This window comes from Poecilia mexicana, unplaced genomic scaffold, assembly GCF_051168715.1.
Source record: "Poecilia mexicana isolate PSO_F unplaced genomic scaffold, ASM5116871v1 scaffold_13, whole genome shotgun sequence".
Taxonomy (NCBI): domain Eukaryota; kingdom Metazoa; phylum Chordata; class Actinopteri; order Cyprinodontiformes; family Poeciliidae; genus Poecilia; species Poecilia mexicana.
In genome coordinates this window covers 24,164,063-24,180,478 of record NW_028263382.1, presented here as the reverse complement: position 1 = coordinate 24,180,478, position 16,416 = coordinate 24,164,063, and the positions used below count along the sequence as shown (strand labels likewise).

At 42.1% G+C, this 16,416-nt stretch overlaps 1 protein-coding gene across 4 annotated transcripts; it reads left to right on the top strand.

The window, feature by feature from the left end:
* Nucleotides 1-1,659: 1,659 nt before the first annotated feature.
* septin4b (septin 4b) lies at nucleotides 1,660-16,237 on the top strand. 4 transcript variants are annotated; one of them, XM_015002730.2, is made up of 12 exons: nucleotides 8,211-8,341; nucleotides 9,093-9,377; nucleotides 10,438-10,534; nucleotides 10,658-10,744; nucleotides 10,817-10,940; nucleotides 11,018-11,152; nucleotides 12,442-12,559; nucleotides 12,667-12,768; nucleotides 12,865-12,961; nucleotides 13,043-13,205; nucleotides 13,374-13,473; nucleotides 14,778-16,237. In XM_015002730.2, exons 1-12 carry the CDS (start codon nucleotides 8,246-8,248, stop codon nucleotides 14,844-14,846), a joined length of 1,473 nt encoding a protein of 490 aa, XP_014858216.2. In that variant the 5' UTR covers nucleotides 8,211-8,245; the 3' UTR covers nucleotides 14,847-16,237. The 4 variants fall into 4 exon arrangements, with proteins under 4 accessions (XP_087868039.1, XP_087868040.1, XP_014858216.2 ...); XM_088011914.1 differs by lacking the exons at nucleotides 8,211-8,341; nucleotides 9,093-9,377 and adding an exon at nucleotides 1,664-1,802; XM_088011915.1 differs by lacking the exon at nucleotides 14,778-16,237 and having other exon boundaries at nucleotides 13,374-14,520.
* Nucleotides 16,238-16,416: the final 179 nt, after the last annotated feature.

Below are 16,416 nucleotides of genomic sequence, written 5' to 3'. Positions count from 1 at the left end.
AACATATCAGTTTCTCTGAAAGCAGGATGAGTAGTACTCATGCAACTTCTCAGATATCCTCTTCCTCTGTTTTTTATTTTTTATTTTTAGATTTGATAAAAACTCAGTCTAGTCTTTCTCGCCTAAATTGAGATTATGTTGCATATCATGTTAAAGTGCAGTCAGCATTGAAGTGTCAGTGTCTGAACTGCTGCAGTCACAAAGATGCAACGCTATGTTACATTTCATGTGGCATATTCTGCATATTCTGGACTTTTCTTGTCCTCAATGCACATTTTATGAACTCAAGATGCTGAAGCTGTGAAAAAATGTAGCTAAATATTTCAATATTAAACGTTTGTTGCAGCATAAATTGCAGCAACAAGACATTTCTGATGAGATTAATCATAATGATGAGCTGTTTGATATCTTAACTTTGTTTCATGTATAAGTTCGGGTCAGTGCAGGCAGGCGGTCCGTCTAAACTTAAGCCATCCGTCCTCTGGGCTCCGTCAGCCCTTTTAGACAGTCCATGGTAATCACTGTCATGATGTGATCCAGCCAGAGTAGATTAAGGCAGAGCAGCAGCCCTCTCCCCAGACACCATCTTTCCTTACAGGAAGTTATGTCTCCTGTCTCTCGGTCTACGCTGTTCCTCCGCCCTCTCCTTCCGACCGACTCTGACACGTTTAAATCTGGGATTTGCGTACTGTGTGGTTTGCTAAACAAGCATTATGTTGACTCGATGCTATTCATGCTGCGTTCGGTCTGCTACTTCTCATGGTACCTATTACAGTAGTACAAGTTGGCAGTCTTGAGTTGAGCACCATTAAGATTGGGATCGCGTAGCGTTTAGTTCTCCTCCCACAGGCAGAAAATGAATTCCCAGCTGAGCTCAGCCCTTGTTTGTCCTCTGCAGTAGAACGGTGAGATTTAATCTGAGCCCAGACTTAAGCTGGGCTTTTCCAGCTACGTCTTTGTTTCCAAGTATGCGCTTCATCTCAGGGACAATTATGATTTGTTGAATCAAGAAACGCACTCCTGCAGATAATACTGCACTGGCATTAGGCTTTTTACAGAAAATTTGACTCGCAAGATCAGCGCAGTGATTTAATCCCCAAAATCCTAATTCTAAAGAATGAGTGTTACAAGACTTTCAAAGCTCAGATATGTGCTCAGATTAACAGAGAAGCTTTGTGCTCTGGCCCACTTAAGTGTGCATTAAATAATGAGATTAGTTGTAGCCTGAATGCATCAGCTTTTCCTCCGTGGACACACACGAAGGCACACATGTTGTGCTGTTCTGGCACCGCCATCGCTCAGAGTTAAACGGGTCTGCCTCTGTAAAAACTTCTGCTCATTTTTTACAAATCAACTTGTTTCTTTAGCTATTTTCTCATTTTAGCTAAATTGTTAAGAGTGCTCTGTCACTATTTCAGTCATGAATTATGAATTTCATGCTTTATATATAGAGGTATAGTTTGTGGAACAGGACGACGGATGACCTCTCACTCATGACCTGCAAATGACCACAAGACTGGACAAAATGGGTCAGCAGGGCGGAGTTCTGGAGATGCTTGACATGTGGAGGGACTGAATCTGTACCTGTCTGGGGAGAAATGCCCCAGACTGAGCCAGATGGGAGGGGAGTAAAGTATCAGTTAGCATTGACTGACTGAGGAGGCGAGAGGAGTGGATGCTCTTCTGTGAGTTGATAAAGACTGAAGGAGCCGCTCTGTCCGAGTCGCCGTCTGAGGCTCTGTTAGAGGTGAAACTCTACGGATATTCTGGCAATGATTTCAGAGCCTAGTAGTGATGCAGAGGTATGTGCTGCAGCTTTTTCCTGACTTATCACAGTGTTTTTTAGACATGTGCTGATCAGAGGTTTGTGGCTGATGTTTTTGTGAAGCTTTGATCTGCTGATGCAATTTTTAATTGTTCTGATTTCCCTGTCAGAGAAATAACATTCCTGTCTTCCCGGTGTACAGGATCAATAAGTATTTTTGCTACCAGGTGGAGGCTTCTCAAAGTGTTGGAGTAAAATCAAAGTTGTAGACAAAATAGTCAGAGTTCACAATTTAAGCAGCTTTTAGCACCTTCCATAAATGAGCATTTAGCAGTCTCCCTGACTGCATATTATAAAATACATATTTTCAAAAGGCTCCAAACTAGGAATGGACAATTATCGGATTGTTTATCATGTCAAGGAAATCCTGCATTAATTATTGTGCTAATACAAATATTGTGCTAATAGAATTTAATATTAAATTCTAATTGATAAAGCTTGCAAACCCACCATAAGGGAGACTGTGGTTGGTAATGGCACTATTACTATTTGAACTTATATCACAAAATATCAAGAGCAAATTTTTAAGTGCCTACTTGCCAACCTTTTCAAATATGGCCCCAAACATAAATTTAAAGCCCCAAAGCTAAAAACATTGCTGCAACACATTTAGCCTTCCTGTTATCCACTGCAGCTGGGTCTTTTCCATCCTTTGCAAATTCAACTAAAATTCACCATAACTGGTGAAATTTGATGTTCATTGGCAGATTAATCTTCTTTCTGACCTGAAAAGGTCCGGTGGAGAACAACCAAAACGGCAAAAGTACAGATTGTTGAAGAAGCCCAGTGACCAGCTGGTTTAATCACGTCGCTCTATGTTGTATCAGTCTGAATAATTAGCTGACACTCCCTGCTTGCTCTTTGAAATAACTGCCTGTAGATGTACGTTTGTATTAAATGAATGCATGTAGCAGACGTTTGCTTACTCTCATTACTCTGCAGATATCATTCTACCCTTTTTGTTATTTATTATGAATCTAGATCTGCTATCTCGGGGAAAGTTTATCGCATTATCTAAGGTTTTGGTAGTTATAATTCGCCTGAGATGCAGAGCTGTGTTTTGAAGACGGGTTATTTTCGTCCCCTCCGTCTCCCGCTCTGTGTGCCGAGCCAGCTTCACACAGAGCGCTGCTCTTACTGTCCAAACAACCGCAGCATTCACACAGAGCGCACATGGCTCACTTCACCACCTGCTGCTGGCCTCATCACAAGGGGAGCCTCACTGCTATTCACAGGCTGGAGGAAAACACACAGGCTTCTGTTTTTGTTATGGAATGAAGGAGAGAGTTAGTTAAAAAGAATGATTCATTAGGGCAATCAATCAGTTTGATCAGTTAATTCATATTAACTTTTGGAAAATCTGTTTTTCTTCTGTTGAGCATCTTGTGAGATTTACACATTTTACAGATGAAGAAATACCGAATCATTTAACACATCAGAATCACGTTACGGCTACAGGGCAGGCCACAAGTTTCCATACATAGAAAAAAAAAAAACATTTTACATTGGACAAGCACTTTTACTTTTGTGGGACTCTGTGTAATCGTACTTCGTGGTTGATCTGCAACATTTCCAGTTTTCTGAAACTTGCAAATAAGTTTTGCCACTGTGTGTGTGTGTGTGTGTGTGTGTGTGTGTGTGTGTGTGTGTGTGTGTGTGTGTGTGTGTGTGTGACGCTCGTTCCATGTTTTCTGTTAAAGTTTTGTTCAACCATTCGACTGCTTCCTGATCCAGCCGTCAGTATAATTTCAATTCTTTGCTCTTTTGTCAAACTCATCTTCTTGGGTATCTGAAATATAAAAGAAATATACATTTTACATTCTCCTATGGAAATTGATGGCCCACCCTGTATTTTGAAAGAACCACATGGACTTGGATGAAAATGTCCTGATTTGTGATGGCTGAGCTTTTTATTCACATTAAAATTACTATTTTTTGTCATTTTAAGACATTCTTGTGGAAAATTGTCTTTATTTTGTTAATATTATGGTGATATTCTCACATTTAAGCAAATATTCTCCTAATACTCCACTGAACAACAGAGGGGATGGTTGAAGTAAATGCATTTGCTGCATTTCCTTTTCAAACAACGAGAGGTTCAAAAACAGATCAGATATGGAAAAATCTGAGATTTTATTTTTAATTCCTGTCATCCAGCCCTAATATGAACAAAATATAATTCATATATAATTTGTTCACACGCCCACACTGCACTCGTTTACAGTCATATGATTTTCTGTGCCAACAGCTGTAAAAGCTGCCAAGACAAATGATTTGGGTAATTACTGCAGCTGGGTTTCTGAACGGTTTTGCTGAACGCATTTCCTCCTGGGCTGAAATACGCTTTCATCACAGCAGATCGATAGCGACATGCTATACAGTGTCTGTACGACTTCTGGCAGCTTCTGATTGGGTTTCCCATGTCGCATAGAGAGCAGCTGAAGAAGGCTTTCCCCTGGAGAGACGTGTTTAATGTAACAAATCATCATCAATCAGTCCTGTGTCAGCCAAACACACAATCCAAGAGTAACAAAGCAGCGCATTCAGCCGCACAACTTGTTTATGTTCTGCTGGGTTTCATGTCCTTCGATTGTTTCTCTGGGGCTGCAGGGCTTCTTCGCCTTGAAGGTTTGAGCCCCAGCAGAAGGAAGGCGCTTCTGTTTGACAAACTTCAGCTTATTCCTCTGGCATTGGTGACTTTCTAAAGAGTTGGCTACGAAATCTATTATCTCATTAATTGAGCAGCAACCTATCACTTACCTCTGCAACGGCTTATTAAATTTGATTAAAATGATTACTTTTTATTTTCCCAACAGAAGGGTTGCTCAGATTGCTGCTTTGCCATCTCTTATTTCATATAACAAACAAGGCAATCCAGGCCAGACGGTGCATTTGGAGTTTATGAACGACCTTTCAGTGGCTTCTGATTATATTCATAACCTTTGAGCTTTTTCTGCTTTACAAGCTGAGACTAAGATGAACGCTGTTTGGATTTTATGCAATTGAAACTGCAAAAAGTGGTGCTTAACTAGTAAATGGAAAGAAAACGATGCACAGCTTTTTTTGTTTTTAAGGTTTTTACAAATAAAAATCTAAAAGGTGGGGTGTGTATTCAGCTCACCTGAGTTATTATTTTGTAAAGTCAGCCATTTTCTTTAGCAGTGATGGCATCAAGTATTTATATTTTTGTTACCACTTGTGCAAAGATGGTGGAATGAAGTCTATTTATTAAATGGATAACCTTCAAAGGCAACTGGTTGCCGAGAATTTGATTTAAAGATATAAGAGTGAAACGGGCTAAAAACAAATGCACACCACACTTTTCAGATTTTAAAACAGATGCAATTTCCTCTCCACTTCCCAACATCTATGAACTTAAAATTCTAGTAAATAACTGAGATTTGAGTTTGCGATGTGACAGAAAATGAAAAGGTTTGAAGGGTGTTGAACGGTTTTGCAAGGCGCTGTACGAATGTCTGCTGAAGCTCGAAAACATCTTAAGTGCATTTTTATCAGTATTACAGGAAATGCCAAAGAAGCCGCTGCTGAAGTAAGATATGTCACTGCCAAGGCCCGATGTTTTCGTCCACATACCATTGTTTAATTTTCTCTTTTTATTTTTTTTATTTATGGCTGGGAGGGGGGGGAAATGGAGACATGTTTTTAAATAATGTGGGGAAGTCTTTAGAGCATTTCTGAGTAATGTGAGGAAGTGTTTAAAGTATTTTTAAAGTAATGTTAGGAAGTCTTTAAGGCCAAATGGACTTAAACTGACTGACGGTGTAAAAAAGATGATTTGTCATAAGCCGGTTCTGCAGCTGTGGAGTTTCAGAGGAACTAGAAGTCACATGTTTTGCTTCTGGGCCTGGTTTCATGTTCAGGTTGAACACGGTGCAGCTGTGGTGTCACCTGGACTGGAGTTTATTCAGCTTTCTCCCTCAGGTGAACCAACACTTATGGAAACACTAATTGGTTCAGAGCTCAGATGAGACGTTTTCTTGAGGGACAATGTGAGGAATTGGTGTCAGAGTTCACTGCAGGTCCTCTAGGTTTCTGTTCATTTTATTGCCTCACATTTTTATAATATGGATTATAAGGCATACATGAGCAAAGCTACAGAATAAAAAAAAGTGTCGATTTCCTGTCCAAACCTTTACGCTGCAGGACATGAGGACACTTCTTTTGTTTTTGGCACACTGCTAAGCGTGTTCATTTTTCTCCCTGATGTCTTTGGTTCTGTCGCTTTGTGGTTGAGATTCTGAGTCGGTATGTAATTTATCTATCTACAAATATTTTGAGGATATGAATGAGTGTAGGCACCTGGCCTGGTTGGTTGAGTTTGGGAGGAAAATGTTCCCTGTTGCCTAACTTTACCTTTGACATGTACTTGCTGTACAGATGGGAGAATAAATCCTCCAGCCGCTCACCGTAACGCCTGTCTCAGTAACCCGATCGGGTTTGGAGTCATGTTCAGGAATGCCACTCATAGGAAGCAGAAAGGAAAAGCACAGACACACTTTTTTAAGGCCTTGCACCAGTCGGAGTTTCTGATCTGTTTTCAATTGATCTTTGACCAATTTTAGCCAATTCCTGTTTCCTCTAGAGCCACATGTAACACAAATAGATATGTATTGTCTTGGTTTAATTGAAAATCCCCAACACAATTAACTCAAACTGTTTCAAACTTTGGCATGCAGAACTCTACGGAGTCAACCAAACACAGCACAGGTTCATTTTTAGTGGTGGGAAATTGAAATAATTTGAAAAAAAGATTCAGGAAGATGCCGGTTAGTTGCGATCAGGATCGTCATTTTAATATCATTGCATTTGCATTTGCACCACAAAAATACTCTTTCCTTGCTAGTTGTTTTGTGCTTCCTCTGGTTTCCTTTTCTGAACATTTCACTATTAAAAACAACCAACTAAATCTCCTACACTCAGTAACAAGTTTCAAAGTGAAAAGCAAACTAACTCCTGATGCACTCAGTTCCCACCTCTAGTCGGCTGTTGTTTCCTTTTCTTTGTCTGTCTGAAGTTTTAGGTCAGTTATCATAACTCTACAGTCGTCCTGTGCAAGACGTCATGTGGCTCTTCATGCCTATAATCTTTGTTTTTTAATTAAACCAACCACATCCTTCTTGGTAGCACGTGAAGACGAGTTTCTCATCACATTAAATGTTTATAATGGAAAACTGTAACAGATTATGAATTGTCATCCAGACTTAAGGGGAACTGGAGGAAGCAAAAGAAATAATCTCCTTCATTCCTGGTTCTGTTCTGTGTTCGGCCTCTGAATGACGACACGGCGCTGATCAATGCTGCCGATCGGTTCCCGGGGCCCCGATTGGCTCAGTGGAGCTGAAGGACGTTGCGTCCTCTGTGTAAGCGCTGCAGCTGAAGCTCTGACTGCCAGCTGGAGTCTGAATGAAGAGCAGCGAACTGAGCAGCAGAGAGGAGCTTTTGCTTTCAGATTGCAGGTCCAACAGGTGAGCAGCTGGAACGGAGGAGGAGGAGATGCTCTGCATGCACCGGCGACGAAGGAAGGGACTTTATAATCCAGCTGTCACTACGGGATCGATTAATGCTTTTAATGGCGTCAGTAACAGGAAGACTTGTGATTGCTAGTCTCTTTGCTTAGTGTTTGCAGTTTCTAGCGTTGTATTTAAGCTAAAAGCAGGAAGCAGTCGGGTTAAAGCTGTGTGACTGACCATCTCTGTGGTGTATGTGGGTCACAGAGCCTCCCTGTTGCTCATCGATTAGTGATTTGGTGATCGCTCAGGAAGGAAAGTCGATTTCTCTGCTGCCCTCCAGCCACAAATCTTCATCCATTTGAATCTCTGAACTCTTTTACCAGATGACCATGCTGGATTCCCAGTTTAAAATGTCCAAAACTTTGGCAGCAGACTAGTTTTTCTTAGTGGCAGTATTCGTTTAAAACATTCATTGGATGGAGATGTGAGTGGATTAACTTTCCATAAAACATTCAGTGACTCTTTGGGTTATGTAACTGCAGCTGGGACTCAATTATTTCTGTTGCCCGAATGGGTGGAAATCAGTGTTTAAAGACTGAATGGTTTGCTGTGCAGAAATAAAAAAAAAAAAAGCATACATAGCTGAGCTCAAAATGCCTTCATTGATTCACTAAAGCAAACAGTGGATCCATGTAAGCTGCAGCCATACCATCTATCTGCTAAATGGTATGCAGCTCCAGTTGTTCTTCATTTCTATAACCTGTGATTTCATCATTGTCTTCTTCCATCTTCCTCGATCCTTTCACCTCACTGCTCACATCTCTCAAACCTTGTGCGCCTGATTTTCCCTCTTTGGACCCTCCTTTCCCATCTCCATGCTGGACATCTTCTCCACCCGTTCCCTTTGTCGTGACTGGAGATTGCAGAGTGCAGTGTAGCTCCCATTGCGATGGAGGACAGTGACCACGAGCCGTCCTCTTCGTCAGACGAGCAGGACTCCTGCCCGTCGTCGCCCAATCAGATCAGGCACCACAATGCTGCACAGGTACACCATGGAAGCTTTCTGAGGGTCACGCTTTATAGGGGCCTAGTCAAAGTCTGCGCTTAAATCGGATTTATAGTGTGTGGTATGACCTTCACCAGGCCATTCACATTCATATTTATCTAAAACAGATATGCAAAGAAAAAAACAACATGTTTTCCTCCACAGTGATGTGAAAAACTGCAGTTATCACAATCAGAGATTAGTATGGACAAGGATAAACTTGAGGAGTTCAAATGAACAGTACGGTAATATTTTACTCAATTTAGTTTTATAACACATAGTTGGAAAATAAATTAAGGTAACGTGCAAGGAGTTACAATCCACTGACAGAAATTAGTGCTGCTGATGTTCACCCAAACTTTCAGTCTTGTGATAAAAGAGCAGCTAAGTGTCCCAACATTTGGCTCGTTGCTCTTGTAGTTAAAGGCTAGTTTTCCTGTTTGTACCAGTGAAAGCTTTTCTTGTCCGCTTGTAAAAACACCAAAACTAAATTATCAGAAACATGTTGTTAAATAACCAGTTTGGCATTGAATGTTTGTTTTAATTTCTCTTTAGAATCTCTTTGTTTATGCCGTTTTTGTGAAACATGAACATAAAAATTACTCCATCTCTAAAACCATGTGCCCTCTTGGATCTCTGCATCTTTCCCTCTACTTTTGGCACCATTTCCTCCCGTATTTCTTTTTTTTTCTTCCCCCCATTCGTTTCTCTCCTCCTCACCACATCCGCTCCGGCCTCGGTGTGTCTCTAGCATTTGAGCCATTCAGACGACTCCGAAGTGGAGAACATAATGCACGACCCTCCGCATCACGGAGGGAACGGCCCAAACCATGAAGCTCACGATGCAGACGGCCAAGACCGGCCCGTCACTCCGTCTCGCTTGCAGCCCCCCGCGGCGGGTCGAGCCCGGTCAGATTCGGGTTCAGATACCAGCTTGTCGCAGAGCAGAAGTGTGGAGTTTGACTTGCCGTCTCCCATCAGCCCCGGCAGGCCGAGGAGCCCCTGGGCTCTGTTTGATCCGTACAGCAATAATGAGGTAAAAACGAGCAGACTGAGTAAACCACGGAGGATGACCGACCCGTACGGCCAGCCGTGCTGTAAAGGCTTTGACGTGTTGATGCAGACAGTTGTTTTTAAATCAGTGTGCTGGTGTATCTGAAGAACAAGTTAGCTGCTGTTTGTCTTGTCGCACGTTTAGTGGTGTTGTTGACTAACTGGGAGCAGAAATCTCATTTTAAGGATGTGTGTTTTTTATTGAAACTTATTGCTAGAAAGTTAGAAAGCTCAATATAATTAATATTTAATGTATAAATCAAAAGGAAATAAACCACTTTTTTTTTAAAGATTTTTTTGGCTCTAGTGGCCTTTATTTGACAGTTAATTGACAGGAAAGTGGGAAATGAGAGAAGGGGGAAGACATGCAGCAAAGGTCGCCAAGGCCGGGAATCGAACCTGCGACAGCTGCATCGAGGACTAAGGCCTCCATATGTGGGTTGTGCTTAACCCCTGTGCCACCACAGCACAACCCATGAAAATAAACCACATTTACATCAATCTTACCCTCTGTCCTACTCTAAATTTGACCGAATTAGTTTACATATTGTGTTTATAAAAGTCATCTATCCATATGTTTTTGTTTTCCCTTTTTTTTTTTACTCTTGCTAGTAGATCCAGTGCTGTTAGGATGTTAGTTGTACACATAAAATACATTTCAGTATATATGTTGCTATGTTCACGTACAACATAAATGAGTTGTGTCCCAACACCCCTGAGGAACCCCATGAGTCACTGTTTCATGACTCATGGGGTCATGAGTCATGACCTTTTTATCCTTTCAGCCTCTTTCCTCCAAACAAAAATTTTTTTTTTTGAATTATTAAGAAGAATATAGCAAAAGATAGATTTTTTTTTCTTTAGCTCATCATGTCACAGCTGTTGGACTTTTTGATCTTAAACAATCTTAATGTTTTCAATATTTTTCTAGACTAATAATAAACTGCTTTTGCTGTTTTTTTTTTTTGTTTGTTTTTTTTTTCTCTCAGTTTTGAGTTTTTCACACAACCCTGATTGAGTTTTCCATCTGCGTTTACTTTTAGGACCCGGACAAGGAATATGTGGGCTTTGCAACATTGCCAAACCAGGTGCACCGCAAATCTGTGAAGAAAGGGTTTGACTTCACCCTCATGGTGGCTGGTAAATCCCGTATTTACACTCTTCTAGACATTCGATCCTAAGCCCACCTTTGACTGCAAAGAGCCTGCCAATCACAGCGCTTCGAGCCTCGCTGATTTCGTCTCTGCTGTTCTTTGTTTGAAGGCGAGTCTGGCCTGGGAAAGTCCACCCTGGTCAACAGCCTGTTTCTCACAGACTTGTACAAAGATAGGAAGCTGCTTAATGCTGAAGGTGAGTGAGCTGCAGCTTTGACCTCTGGGGGCGTTTGCTGTGCTACGGCTGATATTTGAACTCTTTCCTCAGAGAGGATCACACAGACGGTTGAGATCACCAAACACACTGTGGACATAGAGGAGAAAGGTGTGAAGCTGAAGCTCACCATCGTGGACACCCCTGGATTTGGTGACGCTGTCAACAACACTGAATGGTACATTCAGACTCTGTTTGGTGAGTAAAGGGGTTAAAATGTCTTGTGCGCTCACTGGCCGTCTCTTTGGGTTGCAGCTGGAAGTCGGTGGCGGACTACATCGACCAGCAGTTCGAGCAGTACTTCAGGGACGAGAGCGGCCTGAACCGCAAGAACATCCAGGACAACCGTGTTCACTGCTGCCTTTACTTCATTTCACCCTTCGGCCATGGGTACGAGGGCGCTGCTGGTCCCTGCAGTTGGCCTGCTTGGTGTTTGGTTTTTCCTTTCCTAGGGAACAGTAACATTCTCCTAATGCAGTTCAACATGTTTATGTGAGAGCCAGAAACCAAACTGGGCTTGTTTACATCAAAAATAAAATCTAAAGTTCTTCAGGGTTCCTCCATAGTTCTGAAAAGTGTTGGACTTCGTATAAGCATTTTGAAATTCTCTTAATGCTGGCTTTTAATTGGTAGCCGACATGAAGGTTTTATCCACCCATCCGTTGGTTCCTTTGATCATCATCATCATCTGTTTATCCATCCAGACAGATGATCTCTTCCTCTTTCTCCCAGTGCTTACTACCGTTCAGTCAAAAACAACCAATCAGAGCCAGGAGGAGGGCCTTGGTGCCGTCAGTCACCCTCCACCTCACTCTCTACGCTACAGCGCTCCACAAAGGAGTCTTGCTCAGTGTAGTTATCATGGCCACCGATGACAGCGAATAAACAGTTTTCCTGTAATGACACATTGAGCAGCGCGTACACGAGGGTCATTGACAGCTCTATGACCTTCGTCCTGGCTCTGAATGGTTGTTTTTTTTTTTAAAGGTTTTATTGCCTCTAGTGACCTTTATTTGAAAGTGCTATTACAGGAAAGTAGGGTAATGAGAGAGTGGGCAGACGTGCGGCAGGCCGGGATTCAAACCTGCGACGGTCACCAAGGCCTCCTTATCCTCCTCATGTGGGTTGTTTTTAACCCCTGCGCCACCACAACGCCCCCTCTGATTGGTTGTTTTTCACCAGAAGCGGTGCATTTCTTCAGATGGGAATAGTGACACTGAACCAGGTAACGCAGCAGCTCGCTGACGCCTTCAGGAGACGTCAGACCCTGTGTGGCGCTTTCACGTCGATGAGCTGCTTTTGCTGATTCGGTGCTTTGAGTCACATTTGTTCGCTCTCACTGTTCCACTTCGCTGTGCTCCTCATTGACCAGACCCCCGATAAAACAATCCTACAGGACTTTACAGAGTTAAAGGTGTGGAGAAAGGGCTCCCTCTGCTGGTTAGTGACAGCAATTACTTATCAGATGCCACTCCACCTGTCTATTCATGCTAAGCAATGGGTTTATCAGACATATAAAATATAAATGTGTACTTCAGTGCACATTTAGAGGGATCTGCATTTCCACCAGAATAGATGGATGTTACAGGCATCGTCTGTATCAGAAAATCATCCTGAAGTTGTTCCATAAAACGTACGGTCGCTGAACGACAGATCGGTGTGTTTTCTGCTCCTTCCAGCCTTCGGCCCCTGGATGTCGAATTCATGAAGGCTCTGCATGAGAAGGTCAACATCGTACCCATTCTGGCCAAAGCCGACACGCTCACCCCGAGCGAGGTCAAGAAAAAGAAAATCAAGGCGAGACCAAACATCTGTAGATCTGAATACCGATGGTGAAATTATGTGGTGTTTCCATCTGTAGTGATGCCTAAATGCTTTCAGCCAATCACATGCTGTCCCTGCAGATCAGAGAGGAGATCGAGCAGTACGGCATCAAGATCTATCAGTTCCCGGACTGCGACTCCGACGAAGATGAAGAGTTTAAGCAACAAGACCTCGAGTTGAAGGTGAGAGCCAAGAGCAAAAAACCTGCCGAGTTATAAACAACCTGCACTCTAACTGCGAGTATTTATTGTTTTTTTGTTTGTTTGGTTTTTTTTAAGGAGTGCATCCCTTTTGCAGTAATTGGCAGCAACACGGTGGTGGAGGCCAAAGGGAAGAGGGTGAGGGGTCGCCTCTACCCCTGGGGCATCGTAGAGGGTAATTCGCAAACTAAACTGGTTTCTAGTGACAAACGTGTGACTTATAGAGAAGCTGAGCCGGATGGTTGCTCTGTTTCAGTGGAAAACGCCGCCCACTGCGACTTCATCAAGCTGAGGAACATGCTGGTCCGCACACACATGCAGGACCTGAAGGACGTGACCCGGGAGACTCACTACGAGAACTACAGAGCCCAGTGCATCCAGAGCATGACCCGCATGGTGGTCAAAGAACGCAACCGCAAGTACGTCCACCGAGCGCCGCCAGCGATGACGCTGCATGGCGTGGCGAATAAAAGCCAACCCACGTCTCTCTCTCTCTCTCTCTCTCTCTCTCTCTCTCTCTCTCTCTCTCTCTCTCTCTCTCTCTCTCTCTCTCTCTCTCTCTCTCTCTCTCTCTCTTCTCCCTGCAGTAAGCTGACCAGGGAGAGCGGCACCGACTTCCCCATCCCCGCCGCCCCCGCAGCGTCGGAGAGCGAGAAGGAAAAGCTCATCCGAGAGAAAGACGAGGAGGTACGGACTGCCGGCCGCGAGCCAGAGTCGCATCCCGAGTCTCAGCATGGCTCTGTGCACCATGAGTCCCCAGACCTCCAGGCCAGCAGAGGAATGAGCTCAGACCCGAAAGCTGACCAAGCCCTCTGATGACCATTAGCTCATAACGTCCTCTGAGCCGAGACTGAAGGAGATGTTTATACGGGAGGAAAATAGTCACAAAATGAGTTACAGACAGATTTATTTTTGAGTCAAATAATAAGTCAGAGGAACTAAAAACCTCACAACTATTTAATCATCAGAACAAAATGTTCAGGAAAATAATACATGTTACACCAGGAATACAGTAAACATGCTGATTTTTGGATGGATTCATGTTTCAGGATGGTTCTGGCCACAAGTTTACATACACTCGTTACCATGGATGTCGTATTAATCTGGGGGTTTTATTTAAATCATTAGTTTTACATGGTGGATTTATAATGAAATGAAAAATAAGGTACAATTTGAAATTACACACACAAGCTCAAATTTATACTGACACCTCCACTAATATCTGGTTGGATGTTTCCTTCCCAGGTTGCGGAGAAACTGAACAGCTTTTGTTGCCGTCATCAAGCTTCTAGTATCGCTGCCTGAGTCTGTTTGTTTTCATTTTTATTCTAGGATTTAAAAAAAAAGGTCAAATTAATAATAATAATAATAATAAATCCTGATGATGAGAGTACAAACCTCATGACAAACGAGATCAATCTCAGGATATCATTAGTCAAGTCTGGATCATTTATTGAGTAAAACTGATAAATTCACTTTTAAAAGAGTGAAGTAAAGCACCAGTTATAGTACAATAGCAAACATTATTTATTAATAAATGTATCTGTTATTAAAGATGCCTTCTATACATTGTTCCCAACATTTCAGTTCCTGACGACCAAATATTTTATGTTTGACCTTCATGAATATTACTGCAGATGATGTGTAAATAATAATGTTTCGTTATCCCTCTCCTTCCTCCGTTGAACCCTGAGAAATCTATTCATTCATGGAAATAAAGACTCATTTTTTCCCCTCATTTCTTTTTATTTCCTTATGAGAGGCATGTTTTATAAGAACATAACTGCAGACTCCCTGCAGCTCACATTAATGTGTTGTCATATCAACGCTCCTGCTGGGAAACCAGGCGGAGGCGCCGCCGCCTCCTCCCATCCCGTCCCAGATCACGTGATCCCCGCCGATCACATGATCTTCCCGGTGTTATCGATTAGTTGTGTGTGCAGTCACGCAAATGAAGCTGACCTCCTCCTCCTTTTCCTCTCTCCTCACAGCTGCGGCGGATGCAGGAGATGCTGCAGCGGTATCAGGATCACTTGATCACCCAGAAGGACGGATGTTAACGAAAGACTCGGCACGTTTTAAAAAAAAAAAAAAACAGAGAGAGAAAACACCCAGACGTCCTTCATCCCTCACCCTGAACACTGAGATCCCGGGTGTGTGTGTGTGTGTGAGTGAGTGTGTGCGGGTGTGTGTGCGTGTCTCCTCAGCTCATCAAGCATGCGACTCACCAGCCGGGTGAGGAGACGGTAAGACCTCAGAGACTCTCTCTGCTGAATCTAACAAGCACCTGGTTACATATCAGAACTTTAATTCAGATCACAAAGTGGCCACATCACTTTCCTCATGTCGTCGTTTTCTCTCTAGGTCGTTCTGCATGTTCTTTTTACTTTTTGTACGTCTTCCATATTTCTGTTTAATCACACCCAGCCACACTCCTCCACCTTATATGGGTAATATTGATTTAGTCTCCTCTGCCACTCATGTTCTTATTGGTTAATTTTTTTTATGTATATTTGTTGTTTGAGTGTCTAAATATTTAATTTTGGCCTCACCTCCAACGCCTCGCTCCGTGACGTCACGGATGGTTTCTGTGTCTTGGTGACTTCACATATTTACTTACTGATCTGAAATGTCAGCAAATGACTTCCACAGTTATTAGCAGTTCTGGTAAAGATGAGTAAAAACCCAATTTGAAGTGATTTATTGTTAGCTGTTCAAATCAAAGGTATGTGGAAACTTGATGTTGGCAATCTGAGTATCCGTGGTGCTTCAAAAATAAATAGAGACCCAGTGAATTTATTAAAATAATAATGAAGTTTGGATTTTTCTGTTTCTGTTCCGAGTCGTATTGGGCCAGTAAGGATGTTTTTATTTTAAGGCTTTTTACACACCTGCAGCAGGGCTGCTGATGAATGTGGAGGACGCTGTGAACCACTGATTTACTTCACAGTTTGTCTGAAGTTGTTTCGCGTCGGCAGAGGATTTGGAGCATGAGGTGTGGTGGCTGCAGTGGACAGTGTATTTATTTCTGCATGCAGTTTTCTAACGACGAGCTCAGACTGCAGGTTTTCTTAATGAACTTTGGGGGTTTTTTTGGAAAAAATGTCAGGAACAATGTGGGGTTTTTTTTATGGTTTGATTGGATTTAGTGATGTTTTCTTCCTTTACGGTAACTCTTTAGTTGGGGGACGGTAAATGTTAACACTAGTCCTTAATTATTAAATTTGAATTTATCTTACGGAGCTTCATTTTGGGTTTAAACGTTTTGACATTCCTCTTGCTTTTGTCAGTTATATTTCTGTTTCTTAAATTTGTTTTGTATTAAACCTCTGTTATTTTGTGTTTCTTGGAATATATTTATGCATTAAATTTATACGTTGGTTTTGGAGGGAAACATGAATTACAATGTAATAACTTTACAGTTGTATTGTAATAAAATATTTTGAAACTCTCTCTGTTAAAAATCTTATTTCTGTGCTCTGAAAATACTTTTTTTTTATCAAAATACTTTTATTTTGGTATCTGACATCAACAATTGTAAGGAAAATTAAATAAAAATCAGCTGCAGTAGTTTTGGCTGTACAGACGAAGAAGCTGTTTGAAAAACAGGAATCTGCTCCAGTCTGCAGA

What these genes read in the sequence shown, in the direction of transcription:
- septin4b (XM_088011915.1), top strand. Translation starts at nt 8,246, where the DNA reads ATGGAGGACAGTGACCACGAGCCGTCCTCTTCGTCAGACGAGCAGGAC. An exon ending in GGCACCACAATGCTGCACAG is followed by an intron (nt 8,342 to 9,092) that starts GTACACCATGGA and finishes GTGTGTCTCTAG; the next exon opens with CATTTGAGCCATTCAGACGA. An exon ending in GAAGCTGCTTAATGCTGAAG is followed by an intron (nt 10,745 to 10,816) that starts GTGAGTGAGCTG and finishes CTCTTTCCTCAG; the next exon opens with AGAGGATCACACAGACGGTT.